The sequence below is a fragment of the Penicillium mononematosum genome (assembly GCF_028829835.1).
Source record: "Penicillium mononematosum strain IBT 11891 chromosome Unknown utg000005l:1.0-9366267.0:1.0-9372171.0, whole genome shotgun sequence".
NCBI lineage: Eukaryota > Fungi > Ascomycota > Eurotiomycetes > Eurotiales > Aspergillaceae > Penicillium > Penicillium mononematosum.
Window position 1 is genome coordinate 8044682 of NW_026643275.1, and position 17538 is coordinate 8062219.

At 48.5% G+C, this 17538-nt stretch overlaps 7 protein-coding genes across 7 annotated transcripts; 2 read left to right on the forward strand and 5 right to left on the reverse strand.

Annotated features, from left to right (window-relative positions):
• Positions 1 to 309: 309 nt before the first annotated feature.
• On the reverse strand, positions 310 to 2838 carry N7519_011255 (putative serine/threonine protein kinase (Prp4); the record flags this gene model as incomplete). The annotated part of the gene is made up of 1 exon (XM_057298028.1): positions 310 to 2838. The coding sequence occupies one exon, from the start codon at positions 2836 to 2838 to the stop codon at positions 310 to 312; it is 2529 nt and encodes an 842-aa protein (XP_057145910.1).
• Positions 2839 to 3559: 721 nt separating this feature from the next.
• N7519_011256 (translation machinery-associated protein 7) lies at positions 3560 to 3887 on the forward strand (the record flags this gene model as incomplete). The annotated part of the gene is made up of 3 exons (XM_057298029.1): positions 3560 to 3581; positions 3645 to 3734; positions 3790 to 3887. The coding sequence occupies 3 exons, from the start codon at positions 3560 to 3562 to the stop codon at positions 3885 to 3887; spliced, it is 210 nt and encodes a 69-aa protein (XP_057145911.1).
• A 519-nt stretch (positions 3888 to 4406) lies between these two features.
• Positions 4407 to 5959, reverse strand: N7519_011257 (uncharacterized protein; the record flags this gene model as incomplete). Its single annotated transcript, XM_057298030.1, has 2 exons — positions 4407 to 5781; positions 5832 to 5959. 2 exons carry the CDS (start codon positions 5957 to 5959, stop codon positions 4407 to 4409), a joined length of 1503 nt encoding a protein of 500 aa, XP_057145912.1.
• Positions 5960 to 6760: 801 nt separating this feature from the next.
• N7519_011258 (cytochrome b5-like heme/steroid binding domain-containing protein) lies at positions 6761 to 7306 on the forward strand (the record flags this gene model as incomplete). Its single annotated transcript, XM_057298031.1, has 2 exons — positions 6761 to 6997; positions 7076 to 7306. The coding sequence occupies 2 exons, from the start codon at positions 6761 to 6763 to the stop codon at positions 7304 to 7306; spliced, it is 468 nt and encodes a 155-aa protein (XP_057145913.1).
• A 1957-nt stretch (positions 7307 to 9263) lies between these two features.
• N7519_011259 (uncharacterized protein) lies at positions 9264 to 9857 on the reverse strand (the record flags this gene model as incomplete). The annotated part of the gene is made up of 3 exons (XM_057298032.1): positions 9264 to 9304; positions 9341 to 9558; positions 9673 to 9857. The coding sequence occupies 3 exons, from the start codon at positions 9855 to 9857 to the stop codon at positions 9264 to 9266; spliced, it is 444 nt and encodes a 147-aa protein (XP_057145914.1).
• Positions 9858 to 10716: 859 nt separating this feature from the next.
• On the reverse strand, positions 10717 to 12463 carry ish1 (double-strand break repair enhancer MSC1; the record flags this gene model as incomplete). The annotated part of the gene is made up of 5 exons (XM_057298033.1): positions 10717 to 11191; positions 11248 to 12027; positions 12076 to 12223; positions 12275 to 12325; positions 12379 to 12463. The coding sequence occupies 5 exons, from the start codon at positions 12461 to 12463 to the stop codon at positions 10717 to 10719; spliced, it is 1539 nt and encodes a 512-aa protein (XP_057145915.1).
• A 598-nt stretch (positions 12464 to 13061) lies between these two features.
• On the reverse strand, positions 13062 to 17372 carry N7519_011261 (WD40 repeat domain-containing protein; the record flags this gene model as incomplete). Its single annotated transcript, XM_057298034.1, has 3 exons — positions 13062 to 15260; positions 15313 to 16897; positions 16957 to 17372. The coding sequence occupies 3 exons, from the start codon at positions 17370 to 17372 to the stop codon at positions 13062 to 13064; spliced, it is 4200 nt and encodes a 1399-aa protein (XP_057145916.1).
• Between the last annotated feature and the right edge of the window lie 166 nt (positions 17373 to 17538).

Below are 17538 nucleotides of genomic sequence, written 5' to 3' on the forward strand. Positions count from 1 at the left end.
AAGGTTGGACAAATCCCAAGCCACCCCCAGTTTCGGTAGGAGCTTTGGGCGAGGATGGACAGGGGTTGATGAGTTGTAGGAATGTTACATACAACAAACATATGAACTTGATTTGAAAAGTTAAATGCTAAGTGACTGTCGCAGTCTGCATATTGACATTCGAAAAAACCACATAGATGAACTCTCCCCGGTAGCGCCGACCTTCCCAGCCGAGCTATGCCATTCCAGGACCAGGGTTGGACACCCTGGTAGACTCAGAGAAATCAAGATGAAATCCATGCAGTACAAACCCTTCATCACGCAACTTAGTTACACCCTAGGCGCCAGGAAGGGGTGTTTCAAAGCCTCTGCTGGCGTGATCCGTTTCTCAGGATTAAGACTCAAACACCGGTCGAGTAAGTCCAAGAACATTGTCAGCTCTTTGACCTCAGCATCGGGCATTCCGCGTGTTCCTTGTGGCATGAGGCGTGTTTTCAAGTCGCGCGTCGGTTTCTTGAAGTCCACAATCTTGGTGTGAAGACGGCCGGTGATCTTGTCTTCCTCCACGCTGTGGAAGTTTAGCATTTCATCAAAGTGATGAGGGGCCAGGGATCCGCGGCGAAGAAGCTTCGGCGGGTATTTGCCCCTGCACTCCATGATGGAGCGAAGCATCTGGTTGTTGTTTCGGCCAGTGAAAAGAATTTTGCCCGTGTACAGCTCAAAGAGGGTACAGCCAATGGACCAGACATCGATGGCGTAGTCGAAGGGGATACCTAGGATGATCTCCGGTGCACGGTAGAAACGACTGACGAGGTAAGGCGTAATCTCATTATCAGAGGCCGGCGACGCCGAACCCAGGTCACAAACTTTCAGAATGTTGCGTTGCTCGTTCACAAGAAGATTATCCGGTTTGAGATCTGCATGCAGGATGTTACACCGGCGAAGGAGACACAGCCCAAGGAAAATCTGTTGGCCATAGGCCCGAACAGCGCGCAGGTTCAAGCCAACATCCCTGCCGAACTTTTTCAGGATCTCACGCAGGTCCATACTAAGGTTCTCAAACACCATGCACAAGTGGCCCTTGTGATCGAAGTAGCGGTCGAACTTGATGAGGTGCATTTTATTTTGCGGGTCAGCTTCGTGTAGTTGTTCCAGGATGCCAATCTCCTTCATGCCGGCCTTGCGCATGATGGCGTTCTGGCGAATTATCTTGATTGCAACCAGACTTCCTGTCTGGGTGTCAGTTGCACGTACGACAGACGAGAACATTCCCTTGCCAAGGTTTTGATGGACATGGTATCGTCCGTTGATCAGCTCTCCGAGTCGAACGGCGTAATAGCCTTCCGAATCATCCCAGTTATCCATCATGCTGACGTCTAGTTCCTTGCCCTGCGGTACAGCTGTGGCCGAAGCATGCGCCGGCTTGACGTCAGGTGCTTCCTCGGCGAACATGTCATCGTCGTCTTCTGCAAACATGTCGAACACCTCGGTCTTTGGCGGTGGCGCTGGGGCAGCATCGGGGAGGAGAATATCCTGCTTGGCAGCCTTGGTTTCGTCGTATGCTGCAGAGGAAACGTCGTCCTTTCCATTCTGTACATCGCCATGTTTCTGTCTTTCTTTCTTCGTATCAAGAGTTGGATCGTAATCAGCAGCAGAGGGAGCATCCTTATCAGTATCGATAACAGGCGCATTGAAGACCATGTCCATGTCTTTTCCAATACTAAAACCAGCGAATGCCTCCCCGGGTTGCTCGAAGGGGGATGCCCGTGGAGAATCTGTTGAGTTCACAGGCGTCAGTTTCGTTAATACCAAGCTAAGCTTTTCTGAGCGAAACCCACCAGATGTCTCCTTTGCACTAGTTGGCTCAGTGCTAGGCGTGGATGAATCCGTTTCAACGTCACCGACATTTAGTGCTTTGAGATGCAGTGGGGTCGCCTGGCTTCGGTGTTTCGCCCGAATGGCTTCACGGCGTTTCCGGCGAGCTTCAAGTGCGTCAATTTCGTTAACGGGCTCAGCGAGCTCCGGCTCTTGCGCAACCTCTGGGTTAGGGGTGGATTCTCTGGGACAGAGGTCAGTCACGAATTCTTCCTCGTCAGTAACAGAACAAACATACTCGTCAGCCACATGGGCTTGAAGATTAGAAGAAGCCTGCACCTGATTCTTTCGTGTTTCAGCACCAAGCTTCACGTCCGGAGCGACGACCGAAGCCTTTCCTCGTTCCCTCACCAACTGTTCAGAGGACAAGGGCCTTCCAGTATCCACCGAAGGCCCGGGATTAACCACGTTTGAATCAAGTTCATCGCCTGAATACTGCTTGGGTTTTCTCGATTCACGGTAAGGGGATCGGCTGCGACTGCGGGTGCGTTGCCGCTTGTCCTTGTGTCGGTCATGTCGGTCGTAATCATCAGTGTATCTTAGCGGTTCTCCATGGGACTCTTCGCGATCATAATCGTAGTATGAGTTCGGGCGCCTGTTAGGAGCGGGTCTGTCACGGCGTCTGTCGTCGTACCTAGACCTGTAGCGTCTCGGGGGCTCATGGCGGGGTCGCCGGTCGTAACCACCATCATAGGACTCGGGAAGGTCGTCGTAACCGCGTTTTTGGGTCTTATTCTCTCTGTACGGGGAGCGAGAGCGGGATCTCGATAGGGACCTGGTCCGCGACCTCAGCCGGAGTGGCGATCGAGTGCCTTTCAACGACGCGGGAGATCTGGGGGCAGAGGATGGGCTATCTCTGGTGGGACGGTCAACGCTGGTGCCATTAAGAGGAGGTTTTGACGCAGTTGCCTTCGTCTCTGGGCCTGATTCGATGATCTCACCCTCAGAGGGGACCGATGGGGACCTCGACCTGGGATGCGACATGGTCGCTAACGCTCGAGGGATTCAAACAAGACGCGGGGACAATGCTCGTCTCTTGGGTTCACTTCTCTCGGCTATTGGAGGAAGCTTCAAGAATAAGGCTCAGTTAGCAAAAGCTCCAGCGACAATAAGTCTGCTCAGGGTTTGTGAAGTCCAACCGGCTGTAAAAGGCCTGCCTTCACACCAAAGCCTTGGAAAAGTGATTAAAATCCCAGGCACATTGCTTGCTGAGGAAACAGGCTTGATAAAAGCACGTGCACAGGATATCGATGACAACAGGAGATGGAAGAGAACATTCGAAGCCATAGCGGATGCGATGGTCGAGATAAGGCAGAATCGGCGCTTGTCCGGTTGTAGTAGGCGGTCGGTCTAAATTCTGCCGGTTTCCTGCGCTTGGCGGAGAACATTTTCTTTCGGGACTCCACTCGTAACCATTTACAGTATAGCCCCAAGTATTTCGAATACCAAGCCCATAAATAGCCTGATTCCTACATATGTATGTAGCATAATGAGTGTGTATGTGCCTGAAATAATACAAAATACTGTACCGCTAGTAACGTTCCCGAGAAATTGCCCCTACTTTGCCCCAGCCCAGGCCATAGTGGTGGCCAATAAGCACCACTCATGTAATATTTTTTTCCTCGTCGTCAACGCCGTCAAGTCACCCCGCCATACATATTAAACTCCTCTCAAACCCCTCTCCTAGTTACTTTATTCAGACAAAATGGGTGGTATCGGCAGAGAAGGTTCGGGTTACCTCGAATTCCAGTATTCTCGAAACCCAGTTACTAAAATTTCATGATTTACAGGTGGAAAGGCCAAGCCCTTGAAGGCTGCCAAGAAGGAGAAGAAGGAGCTCGATGAGGATGAGATCGCTCACCAGGCCAAGCTCAAGGCTGGTATGGCTTTTTGAACACCCTATTCAGAGCGCCACTAACTGATGAACTTCTTTAGATGCCAAGGCCCGCAAGGAGTTGCAGGAGGCGGCCAAGGGCAAGAAGGGTCCTCTCAACACCGGCCAGCAAGGCATCAAGAAGTCCGGCAAGAAATAAGCGGATCGAATACTCCTCGACGGATCACTTGCCGACAATCCCCACAACGAGCCTTGACACCAGGTTTCTTGAGTCCACATTCACGACCTACACGAGCCATGTTCAATGAGAGCGGAGGATGGGTGGCTTCGAATGTGTGATCGCGACAGCATCACTGCACTCATGGTTCGTTCCTATGGGTCTTTTGTATATGTTTAGCCACCAATACCATTTCGCGCTTGATCGCATTTTCATACATACGAGTTTCCTAGTATGATCGATTTCGTTGGGGAAAAAAACATTATGAGATTAATCGAACCAAAATACATCAACATAAACCGCCATATTCCGAATAATGTGGGTATCATCCTGCGATGCAGGGGAATCAAACGCTCAAAACACAACCATCATGCCCCAAATTCGGAAAAAGAAGAAGCAAACAGGAAACTATCAAGTCCACAGTAGCATTAGAGATGAGATCAAGATCAGCCGCGCATAGAGCATAGACCAAATCGCAATCCAACAGCCATCAAACCGCCACTAACTAGTGACTCGCTTCACCCAGAGATTATTGCCATCGCCAGAATTCTCCTTCTCGTCCAGGCGGCGCCACGCTCGAGAAATCTTCATACCAAGATCGTGCTCCTCCTTCTTGATATCTGCAATCTCGTCTTCTATGCTCTTGATGCTCTTCTGGGCCTCGGCTTTAGCAGCCAGATCATACACAGCCGATGTAGGCTGAATGACCTTATTCAATTCGAGAACCAACGCCTCCAGACTAAATCTGCGCTGAGTCAGGTCATCCTTCTTGGCCTCCATTGCTTCAATGCGGCCCTTCGCATCTAGTGGCACCTCAGGTGGAGGCGAAGGCGACTGCACGGCCGTCTGCGCGGCCTGCGCGACCTGGGATGGAGTGGGCTTTCGCACGGGTTTGGTCGAGTCGGGCTGCTTTTTCGATGTCGGCACCCCAGTTGGGACTGGGCGACGTCGGGCCATGATAGAGGATGTGGATACGTCGTCTGTAGACCGAGTTTCGAGGTGCATGCTCTCTCGCGGGCTTGCGTCTTGGCTGCCGGGTTCAGTGGCTGTGTGTGTAGTTGCACTGAAACGGCTCCTGGGCTCATGGCTGAGCATCATGTCGCCGAAATCGTCGTCGAACTTGAGTATTGGTTTGTCGTCCTTGGGCAGGCGGCTTGGAGCGTTCTCTGTTGCCGGTCTCCGGGGTAATGATACTGGACCACCGGCGGTGATAGTGGTTACAGTTGTAGGAGCGAAGCTAAAGTTATCGAGTTGAGGACTCGCCTTTCGCGCGTCGTTGCCGTTGCGCTTGCTGGAATGCTCTTCCACTGGGAACCCACGTGACGACGATCTACTTCTGGGTTCCTTTTTCGAAACATCTTCGGGCTTTGAGAAACTGCTGATCCGGTGTCGAGCTGCATTGAGGGTCTTCTTAGGATTGAATCCCTGGCCCCAGTTTAGTAGATTGGACGCATGGGCCCCGGAGGGTTTGAGGAAAGACGTGTTACGGGGATCAACCTGGCTAGCTCTACCAACATCACTCGAGGTCGGCTCGCCCGAAAAGTTATCCCAGCGTGTCGGTTTGCCGGAGATAAATCGCCTAGAGTCCTGGTCATGCTGGGGAGGCTGGACGGGTTGGACAGGCTGAACACGGGAATGAGAAGGTGTGTCAACATCTATCTTGGGAATAGGAGATGGCGATGATAAGGTCCCTGTCTCCTGTCGCGCATAATCAGAGAATTGGTCTCCGTCGCCAATGGGCGAGACACAGAAACTACTTTGGCTTGCCCGCCTCTGAGCTTCAAGCATTGGCGAAACAGCAGGCGAGACTTTGGAGTGTTTGTTATTGAGATCACCACACGGGACGGGATCGGGTTGCAATGGTGAATGCAATTCGCTGATTCTCATTAGTTATGTTATTCAACACGTAACAAACATAAGACTTACTCAGGCAGAGCGGGCAATGTTGCGACCATATCATGCACAGGGTCTGATGTGGTGGGTGGATTGCCGCTCAATATGGGGCCGCTGATCGAAGGCCGTTTGGGCTTGTGGAATGGTCTTTTAGACCACATATCGATTTTCTCACGTTCTAGACGTGACAGAAGGTTGGTTTTGGTCGGAAATGAAAGCGCTGAATCCACGCAAAACGATGAGCAAATTTAAGTCACAAAAGAAGGGATGGAAGGAACGAAAAGAGGCAAAGGAGTGTAAAATCTGGAAGGGGCTCTGTTTTCTAGGCCACGGTGTACAGCCTAACACGGAAGCCTGTGGAATATACAGAATAAGAACGCGAAAATTATACAAATAGAAATGGTTCGAACAGCTAAGCAGAAGCAAAGAAAGGAGAACTAAATAAGGAACTCAATGATTAAAAATAACATAAAATAACATGGCATCCGCTAATAGAAGTGGGCAGATTAAAACGGGGGCGATAGTCCAGTGGAGTTGAAACATTTCAGGGACTGCTTGGGCGTTTTACGTTTTATTTTTGAAGTCCGAGAGCCTAGTCTTTAATTAATTCACACGTGAGAGAAATAGGTAGGTAGATAAATTCCTAAATATAACCTGAAGAAGAAGAATGAAAGAGAAATGTCCATGTAATGGCCAATCACGTGGAGCGGGGGGGATATGTTGATGGTCGATGTCATCCCGAGATTCCGGACTTTCCACCTGCTCTCTCCAAGATAATTACAATCTGCCACAATGGGTATACGCATACTTGTCCCACGTTGCTCATGGTCTGAACATCCGCTAATCTAGAAAATACAGATTCCGCCCCACAGGCTGAAGTGTTCGTGTCCCCGGATCTCAACCGACCTCATACGCACGGATGATGAGACACCAACCCAACTAACCCCTCACTACCCAACAGGATGTCTATCGCCTCACCCATCAACCTGATCTTAGTCTCCCTCTTTGGAGTCTTGGTGTACTGGCACTTCCGTCCCAAGGCGCCAATCACTCTTCCCCGTGCTCCACCGCCAACCGTCTTCAAGACCTACACCCCCAAAACACTTATTGAGTTTAACGGCGAGGAAGGCCGTCCCGTTTACCTGTCCGTCCGTGGCCGCGTCTTCGATGTCAGCCCTGGCCGGAATTTCTATGGGCCGGTATGTTCTTGTACTTGGAATTGGGGAAACGCTAGTAAAGCCCCGTTGGAACCGAAGCTGACGATACAATTGGAATAGGGCGGACCTTACGAGAACTTTGCTGGCCGGGACGCCTCGCGTGGCTTGGCTTTCCAGAGCTTCGACGAAGAGATGCTGACCAAAGACCTGTCAGCGCCGTTGGATGATCTGAAGGATTTGGATGCGGAGCAGCTGGAGAACCTACAGTCGTGGGAAGACCGCTTTTCGGAGAAGTACCTGGTCGTTGGCAAGTTGGTGGCTGAGGGTGACCCTGAGGCTCCTAAATCGTGACCGCGCAGCAAAAGCATCTAGGGGATACATATTAAGAAGGGTGTGTACGACAATGACCGATATCTCACCTACAATGACCAGCGTGAGCTTCGAAAACACAAGGGATATGTGATTTATTTCTTCTTTTAGCATCAATTCAAAAGCGCCGCTGCCGAATCTCGGGTTTATTTGGAATATTATCTTTGGTCCGCGAATTGTGACCCAGCTGGCCAAGTTCTGCTACTAGCATTGACACTCGATATTACTACAGCTAAAACAGTGATCTTCCTAGTATTGGCCAAGATTTATATATATCCTAGAAGTAAATCATCATACATCATCGCCAGGATCAAATGCCCCGAAAGAAGTGGGAACACACGGATTCCAAGGTGTACAACTGGTGAACTTGGAAGTGATTTGATTGGATGAGACGGGGATCTGGGGAGGACGGGAGGCTGTAGATCATCAAATCACGTGCTTATAGGTAGGTATACATCCATTTGTTCACTGGATTATACAGTCTGCTGCTCATTACATATGTAACTTTTCAGGATACTAATAGTTGATATAGACACTCCAAGGATACTAACACCCCCTGTTTGAAAATTTTCAGTATTGCCTTTCTAATTAGGATTCTTCCAGCGGTTCTGCCACTCCATTGATTCTAGTTTGCATAGTAAACAATTGCGTGTTTGGTTGATTCCAGTGCTGATCTACTGAAATCCCCACTCTCCCAGCTCTGGCACATAGGACCAGAGAGCCGCTGGTCCTCTTTCAACCGACCCTGTTGGATCTTCGTGTCTTCATGTCTTCATGTCTTCATGGTACTTCATCACTTTAAGGAATGTGCCGAGTGTGGAACAGCTCTCACCACTATTGCAATTTCTCTTACTGAATGACGAGGGTCAGCCCTATTTGAAAAGTGTAGGAATGGTAGATTGATTACTCGAAACTATGTACATAAGATGGATATATACTAATTCCTTAACAACGCCCCTCAGCGGTATTAGCTTACCATCGCCGAGTTTGGCGGAATTCTCCGCTGAACAAAGATAGAAGATAGCCTCATATTTGCGGATAGTCGTTGTGAAGCCATGGATCCTGCAGTAGCTCCTTCGCCGTACTTCGCTCTTCGGGTTTCCATTTGATCATCCGGTTGACGAAGCTAATAAACATCCTCTTTTCTTTCCCCATTAAACTTGGAGAGGGTGCTTTCAAAGCTAAAGTTACTAGGGACAAGGTCTTCCCTTTTGAGTGTTCCTGAAATGCAGTGTTAGTTATATATAAGATATTTAATTGACTCACTTACCAGCAGGCGTATAGAACATCGATGTCCTCTTGCCGCGGCGAATAAAGTCTTTAGGGGCAGGACCTAAAAGTGACGTTATATACGAAAGATGCGTTTCGTCATCATAGTCTTCAACGGTACGTGGATCAACTGATTCAAACAGTGTTCGTCCTTCTAGAAAATCCCATAGCTTCATTCAATAGTTAGTTGTCTGCGCTAGCATATCGGAGGGGGACACTGTGTACCATAACTCCTAGGCTCCATATATCAGCACTATACGTGTACCCTCTATCAAGGATGACCTCTAGCGCACGATATACCTCCGCCTGGATACAGCCATCCTGAAGAATATTACCTTTGACTGCTAGGTCAAAGTCGACGACTTCAATCAGTCCGATATTGTCCTTCAGCGGTCCATAGTTCTTACGAGACTGATAGATGATACGTCCATCATTGCAATGCTTCTAAAGTAATGGGTTTTCAAACTCATCTCGAGCATCCCGGGATAAGAGTTCACGATCTTCCAGTCGTACCATGATGTTATCCGGCTTTAAGTCTGTTGCTTCTGAATGAGAACCATATTATTGACTAATACAAAAAAATATAAAATATAAAAAATAAATAAGAATTCTTACCGGTATGAATGATGTGACATTCAGTGTGGAGATAATCAAGCGCTTGGAGTATTTCTTAGAGGATTATTTTGAAAATCTCCGGTGGCATCACGCCATCTTGCCATCGTTAGCAGTATTTTCCTAGTGACTCACGTAAAGGTTCGAAGACGAGACATATATGACTCCCTGAGGTCCCCTGGACAGAAAAAGAGTCAAGTAATTTTCGAACGAAACCCCAGCCCTCGTGGTGACGGTTCGCTTTCGTAATATGTCGTAGAACCTCTAGCTCAATACCACTAGCAGTTTTCCGGGCGTGGGAATTATTAGAGTTAATTTTAAGAGCCATATATCGCTCGTTCGACCAACGCCACCTAAACTGTTTATATACCTTAAAATGTGATTAGACTAATACGAACTAGTGAAGGTCCCTTGCAAGCCATACACTCGATCTGCTTCCGTGGCCAAGCTTGGTCGCGATTTAATACCGGTCATTAAGGATTTCACCAATCCGCGGATAAAAATAGGCTGGTTCGTAGTAGGGAGAGTTCTCCTCTTCAACCAGTAAGGACGCGTCAATTCGGGATGGAAGGGCGGACGAAAATGCCCAGGGCGACTGGCGAAACGCCTTGAAGGGATGAATGAAGAAGGTATTAGGAAGATTCCGCGTCATTATTCTGCACAAAGCCAAAAAGATTGGTGCTGGTTCATATGGCCTTTATGGGGAGAAGGGTGTAGTCCGAACTTCGAGCTTTGAATATGGCTTCATGTTTATAGAGGCAGATCAGGTGATAAAAGGGGATCAACATAGGGCCGATCATAGAAATCATAGAAGGTACTCTAGGGCTGAGGTGGTTCGGGGGCTACCTAGGTATGTCTTTTACTATTGAAAACTGACTGCCAAGAGTGGCTCTTCCCAATTAGGTTAGACAACTGTGACAATAGGGTTTACCGTTTTTATTAGACTAAGAGTACTAGGCTGCTATATATACGCTAGTACGGGGACGTAGACTGTCCACTATAGTAGTATCACTATATACAGGTCTCTATAGTGACCGAGTACGTATACCTATATGATCTTATAAAGGTCTACGTATATGACAGGGCATAAAAAACACTTCCACTGCAGCATCCAATTGCATCATATGTAAACTTACTAGGAATATTGGAAGGCATGAGCGTCGTGGTAAAAGAAACTAGTATATATTGTACTATGGTTCTGAGACACATACTCCGTAATAAGGGCCTAACAGTACTATACTTCTCTGCTCTATTTCTCTGCGTCCCTCATCCATTACACGTACTTGTTCTACTTGCCTACAGTACCTACGTAGTCTACAAGAATCCATCTCAAGCTTTTCCATCTTGGAAATAGAAGACTATTGATAATCTACAATAGAAACCATGTAACTAAAAATGTTACAATCCAAATGTCATAATCTTCGTAGCTTAAAAGATATCACAAAACCAATGGTGCATTCCCACTTTGTTGCAGAAGAAAACAGGAAAGGTCTGAATATGAAAAGAGTACTTCAAAGTTCTCCACGCAGTCTCTCTGTGTGCTCGGAGACCTTCTTCTGGACCTTTTCAGCAGCTTCAGTGCCTTGGGCGCGGCCACTAGCAGCGCCGATCTTCAACTGATCCAAAACCCACTGCAAAGTATCCATGATCCTGGCATAGATGGTAGCTTGCGGACTTGCGGTGCCGTACTTAAAGTACTGGGCGTTGCGTCGGGCCGCAGCGCGGAGCTCGTTGATGCTCGAACCCTGATAGGTAGGAACGCCGTAGCTGTCCAGGTAACTCTTGAGTTCGGATTGCGACCATTGGTCGAAAGTGGTATCCTTGGCTCTGCCAGTCGCCTGCGCGAGGGCAGCAGTCGCAGAAGCGTACTGTTCGCCGCCAGCCTTGGAAGCCTTGGCGTAGGAGTCCTGGGCATTCTTAACAAGTTCTTCGCGTGAGGCATCAGCCTGCTGGGCCGCCTTGTGGTTCACGGCGGACAAGTAGTTCCTGGGAACGAAAGGTAAGCTAGTGAGATCATAATCAAAAGACAGATATGTACTTACACCAGATGTTCCCTATCCCAAGTATCGAAGTTGTACTGATTCCATCCACTGGCAGCCTTGTGCGCGTTGGCGCGGACCTTAGCAACAAGTTCATCGCGCTTGGTGTTCTGAGGGACGGGGATTCCTCGGGCATCAAGGAAGGCCTTCAGGCGAGAGTCAGACCAGCCATTCAACGCAGTCTCGAAAGCATCCTCGATCTTCAGCTTGGCATAATCGGTAGCGCGCGCATATTCGTTCCCAGCCTTGGTGGTAGCAGCGCCAAACGCATCCTCCACAGCGGAGGAGGCACTCGAGACCTGGCCAGAAAGATAGTTACGGTTCTTCCGTGCTAGAGCAATGAGTTCATTGCGCTTCGAGCCCTGAGGCACCTTGACATTGTGCGCGTCAAGGAATTCCTTCAGCTTCGAATCGGACCAGGCGTTGAAAAGCTGATCACTCAGAGTCTCCTTGGCAGCCTCGGCCTCAGCGGATGCAGATGCAGCAATGCTCTGGGACTGCAAACTGATAATGCGCGAGTTGCGGCGAACAGATGCAATGAGCTTGTCACGTTCGGACGGCTGGGGAACCGGCCATCCACGCTCGTCGAGCCATTGCTTGAGATCCGAGTCCGACCACTCCTCATACAGCCAGTCTCCGGGATAGGAAGCCGTTTGGCCAACCTTGGTGGCGATCTTCTCATAGTTCTCACGCGCGGTCTTGATCAAGAGGTCTCGCCTGCGGGGCTGGGGGGCAGGAATGCCATGGCGATCGAGGAATGCCTTCAACTGAGAGTCAGACCATCTATATCGGTCAGCTTTCATTCAAAATAGGGAAATGCGATCACCCTACGTATCAAAGACCCATTCTCTGGCATGGTGGAGCTCGTGATTGATGTCATCGGCAGCTTGTCCAAGGGGCTTCTGCACTTTGCTATCCCAGTTGGTCTTGACCAGGTTCTCCAGGTCGCGGCGGTCAGCAGGGCTGGGGTAGGGGATATCTGCATGAAGTGTGAGTATACGAGGTTGTTAGAAGGAGAAGTCCTACATACTATGGTCCGAGAGCCATCGCTCGAGCTCAGATTCATGCCACCTGTTGTAGACTGTTGATGGTATTAGCTTGCGAAAGGGAATTTCTGTACCCAAGACAACATACTAGCCTTGCTCCACCAACTGGAAGCTGCCACTACTTCAGTGGAAGCGAGCAAGCAGATGAGGCCAGTGGCCAAATTCAACTTCATCGTGTGTTGTGTTGGACAAAATGATAAAAGTATTTTGGGGTCTAGCAAGAATGAAGTATGAATGTACTAGTGAAGAGAGTATGAATGGAAGATTTTAAAGAGAGCTGTGAAAGCAAGGAAGGGCGGATGATTGCGCAGTGACGTAGTTGGGGAATTTGCCTTGGATTGAGCTGGAGTGCATGAATCATCAGTCCATTCTATTCCGCCCTGCTCTGGAACATTTGCCAAGATAGTCTCTGTGATTATTCAATAGAATATGGATACATAGATATTTATATTATGCCACTTTGTATCTATAATGCTCTCCTGCTCTATATCGTACCTAATCTATATGGATTACCTGATATGGTTTAGTGTGTCATTTTGGGTTTAGCGTGTTTGTTCCCTTTGCCATCCCTGCGCCTATAAAGTCACCTCTCGCGACTTCTTCCCTTTTACTTGCACTTATACGCTATTCGGGGGCATTTTCAACACCCCATATTGCAGAGCTCTGCTTCAGCTTACAAATTACTACATAATATGCACCAGAATATATACCTGACCTGCAAAGAAGCAACTTGGTATAAGAGACTCCCATCTAACTTCATTCACAAGACCACTAAGGACAGAATTTTATAAACAAAACCCTTCCTGATCCATACCCAAGCACAAGGACATTGCCATGGATCGTGAAGCAGCTGGGTCGGTACTCCAGAGGCAGCCATAATACCTTTAGGCGGTTGAAGGTCACCCAGCTTGACTTTAATATGGAAATCTCCACAGCATTCTCAGGGGAAATGGAAGTGTCCCAATACTCAGGATGAATGTCCACATACCCAAAACTAGTCTTTAAATATGAGCCATCTCCAGAGAACCTTACTCTGCGGGTATATCCCACAGACCTCCAAACCTGTTTTTGGTCTTCCGTGGCAATATCCAGGAGTGAGAGGTCCCGTCTATCCTCACCGATCAAGCAAGCGGCGATGAAACGGCCATTTGGAGAGAACGCCATATCGAAAGCTTCCATTGGACGGCATTGAAATGTTTTCTCCAAAGAGCCAGTTGTGGTGTTCCAAAGAGTGAGGGTGTGATCCCTTGAAGAAGTAGCTAGAAGCTGGCTGTTTGGCGAAAATGATAGAGGCCCCCAAAGGTGATCTGGATGTCCATCCAGAGTATGTCTCAGGCGCAGAGAGCCTGTCTCCGTGTCTACGTCCCAAAGCTGAATAGTGTCCCCCGAATGGGAGGCTAAAAAGCGGCTACAGGGAGAGAAGGTCAACTCGCGAACCTTACACGGCTTGTCTGTAGAATTCGGGCCCTGAAAGATGGGAATGGGCTCAATTGCAGACTTCGAAATTCTCCATAGTTTGATCTTGTCGATTGAAATAGAGGCGAGAACTTTGCCACTGGGCGCCAACGCAGCACATGGTCGACGTACACTAAGCGCCAATGGTTGCTTTTGGGATATACTGCCTATCTTCGGGTTCCATAGTGCAGCTGTTCCATCATCCGAGCAACTGACCAAGATCTCACCATCAGCAGAGAATGTTAATGAAGAAACCCTGCTTGAATGACCGTCAGAATACTGTTCCGGTTTTGGTACACCTGCACCAACATGCCAAATCTTAACTATTTTGTCAGCCGAGGCAGACGCAAGGAATTGACCGTTCGGGGAGAAAACCATAGATACAACACTGCCAGCGTGTGCACCAAAAGGAGCATGCGCAATACCCGTGGACATGTCCAACATCATGACTTGTGATTGGTCCCTTGCAAGGGCCAAGAATTTGCCATCAGGAGAGAATGCTTGATCATAATTGCGATATCTGCCTTCGAAGTCCTTCGTGAGAAGACCTGTGTCAGGATCCCAGAATGCTAATGAAAGTCCAGGTAACACAGTCACGAGAACGTTCTCAGTGGGTGAGAAGATTCCGCCAATTATCCGATGCGGAAGAATCTTCTCTGCATCGGTCGCGATATTCCAGATCCTGAATGTGAAATCCTTGCACTGTATCCCAAGAAACTGGCCAGTGTGAGAGAACGAGAGATGTGTTATTCTCTTTGTGTGGCCTTCCAGAGTCTTCTGAATACTTCCGGAAGCAATGTCCCACAACTTCAGTGAGCCATTCACTGATGCAAACGCTAAAAGCTGACTATTAGGGGAGAATGCTACACAATCAACATCTCCTAAGTTGTCGGCTGTTTCCTGCACAAAGCGATCTCCGATCAAGTCCCAGAGGAAGATTGCAGGGTGACCAGGCTCACAGGCAGGAGAAACCAAGAAGCGGCCGTCAGGAGAGAAAATCGGACGGCAAGGGGAGCACCGTGGATGGCTAAGCGTCCGCTGCAATGTACCTGCGGCGGGATCCCAAAGCTTAATAGTGCGATCAAAAGCGACGGACGCGAGGAGTTGGCCGTTTGGTGAAAAAGAAACCAAAGAAACGTCCTCTATATCCTGTGGATGCCGTTCCAAAGACTGCTTCAAGACTCCCGTCATGGCGTCCCGAAGCTTGATACTGCCATCATGGGCACCATATGCTAAGGTCCGGCTATCCGGAGAGAAGGATATTGGGAAAACCCGCCCTGAGAAGTCATCAAAAGACTGAACGTCTGCGCTCCAATTCGCTTCAACGCCTGAGACATCGGAAATCCACGTAGGAAGATACTTAGCGAAGGCCTTTCGTATAATCGAGTCTCTCGGAGCAAAGAGAAGACCCGAGCAATAAAGCTGGAGAGGGGCTTCATTTGCTATGACGGCATTCCTGGACGCAAATCGTCTGGCATCCTGTAAATACTCAGAAAGCTCACGGGAAATGTGGCTCTGCCTTGGTCAGTTTCGTCATGGATACATATCGAATAGCCAGGAAACTCACATCCACCCAAGAGTTTAGGAGGTCAATGATTCCTACCACTTCATGTGCAAGACCCAAGATCCCCATTGCCTCCATCCAGTGGAGGAAATGTGTCTTCAAGAAGGCAAAAATGTCCCGCAATGACTCCGGGTCGTCACCATGCGTGGAATGGTAGGCCCAGAAACGACACGAGTACTGAACCTCAGGAGGAAGGCAACGGCTGATAAGTGAAGTGTCAATCTCAGATCTTTGGGTCCCATCATGTTCAAGTCCACAGATGTTCTTTCGTAAACTTGAACAGGCCAAAAGGCACCTTATCGCCAATTTAGAGTGTGACGCCTTGCCATCTATCGCGAATGGAGTCTTCTCACACGTCTGTGGATCAAGGAGAAAATCTCTGAATGATAGGTGGAAAAGTCTCACCGGCATGTTTTCATTTTGCGGGATGCTCAGCACCGAGTTCAACGCGCTCAACCTCAGTTTGACGACACGTTCGGAAATACCAAGAAGCGCAGAAATCGAGATAACAGACAGAGGACTTTCAAGGATGATGATTGTACCGACCACGTCCTTAAACTCTTGTATAAGCTGCTTCTTTTGTTTGTCATTTTGGTTGAGAAGAAGTCGACTGAACACAGGGAGGTATGTTCCATCGAGACTAGCGGTCTCCCCTTGGCTAGCAAGGATCTCTTCGAGGCTGTCTATAGGGTCCCATTGGAGATCATCAAGTATACGACACATAGTAGCAGCAAAAATGAAGAGCGGAACAGATATTTTCCAAAGCTGTTGTGTTTTGATGTCTCCAGGCCAGTCATCAGATAATAAGCGCTCCTTTCGAATTTGGGCTAGTCGATGCTTCAGAAACAACAATATATCGTGTGCGATGACATCTTCCGGTAACTCATGGAGGATGAGGTTCTTGTAGTCCTCATTACCTATATTGGAAAACCCAACACGAATTGGCAGCTCCGGTCTACTGGTCAAGAAGACTCGAATCTGCACCGTTTTCGGCTCTCGAAGCTGTGGTATCAATTGAAGAATTGTCCGTATATCATTCTCTGATTCACACTCGTCTAGAGCATCAATCACGATCACCAATATCCGGTCTTCACTCGAGCTCTCGAGTCCTAGTAATGGTTCAAGCAGAAGCTTGTTGAATTGTTGCTTGAGCCCTCTCGTCGCAATAACAGGGTCTTCCTGGACTGCTTTTCGAATCGCGGGAGTCAATTCCGGAAGCATGTTCATGATTTGTTGCGTCAATGTCGTAAATAACATCGTCGCATTTCCTCGGTCCCCTTCACCTCTTTTGAAGAAGAAGCTTGCGCCCAGCTGCTTATTTTGTTTGAAAGACCGGGCTACTGTACGGGATATGGTCGATTTTCCAGTTCCAGCCATTCCGCTCAACCAGAAGATGCAATTGCCTTGTGGCGATGCTGCCCATGTTGCGATTTGTTGTCGGAGATCTGTTCTGGTCCCTTCAAGACACTCGTCTTCGTGTTGATCCATATAAGAATCAAATTCAGCCCCATGGGCGACGGGCAGCTTTTTTAGATCCATGTTTTTATCAATCAAGCTAGTCGTTCCAGCCATATCAGTAATGATTACCCTGGTAGATGAACGAGGTCAGCTTCATCATAAGAAACACTCAACGCAGCTAACACCCACATCTGATCGGCCTGCAGCGACAAAGAAAATGACGACTTATATCTCTCAATATGACCCATCACTTTTTCGACTTCTGAGCGCTTCAACGGCCATTTCAAGGCTCGAAACCCCAGCTTCCTCATCGCCTTTTTGCCCTTTCCCATATTAATTTTTCCTTCAAGGGCTTCTAGTGTCGAAAGACAAGTGCGGATCTCATCTTTCAACGCTGATGTTATAGACAACCTTGAATTCGGATTATCAAGCGCGTCCGCAAGCTTCTCGAGAACACTGACGAGACCCTGGATCGTCTGTTGGAGAGCAATGATGTCGGACCTAGCATCCTTCACATCTTGGATATAACCTCCACATAGCTTGGAAATAGCTCCAGCCAGCTGAATAATTCCAATAATACTGGCTGCCACTGAGAGGCCGTCCATTATGCGTTATGGAGGAGAGACCAATCTAGTGCATTATTGACCTGAGGCGGGGTAGTTATGGCCCCAATAATAAATATCATGAAGAATTACTTTCCACGCGCTAACCCAATCAGTATCAGCTCACTGTTCCTGAGAACACCTTGGAAGAGATAGTTATGTGTAACAA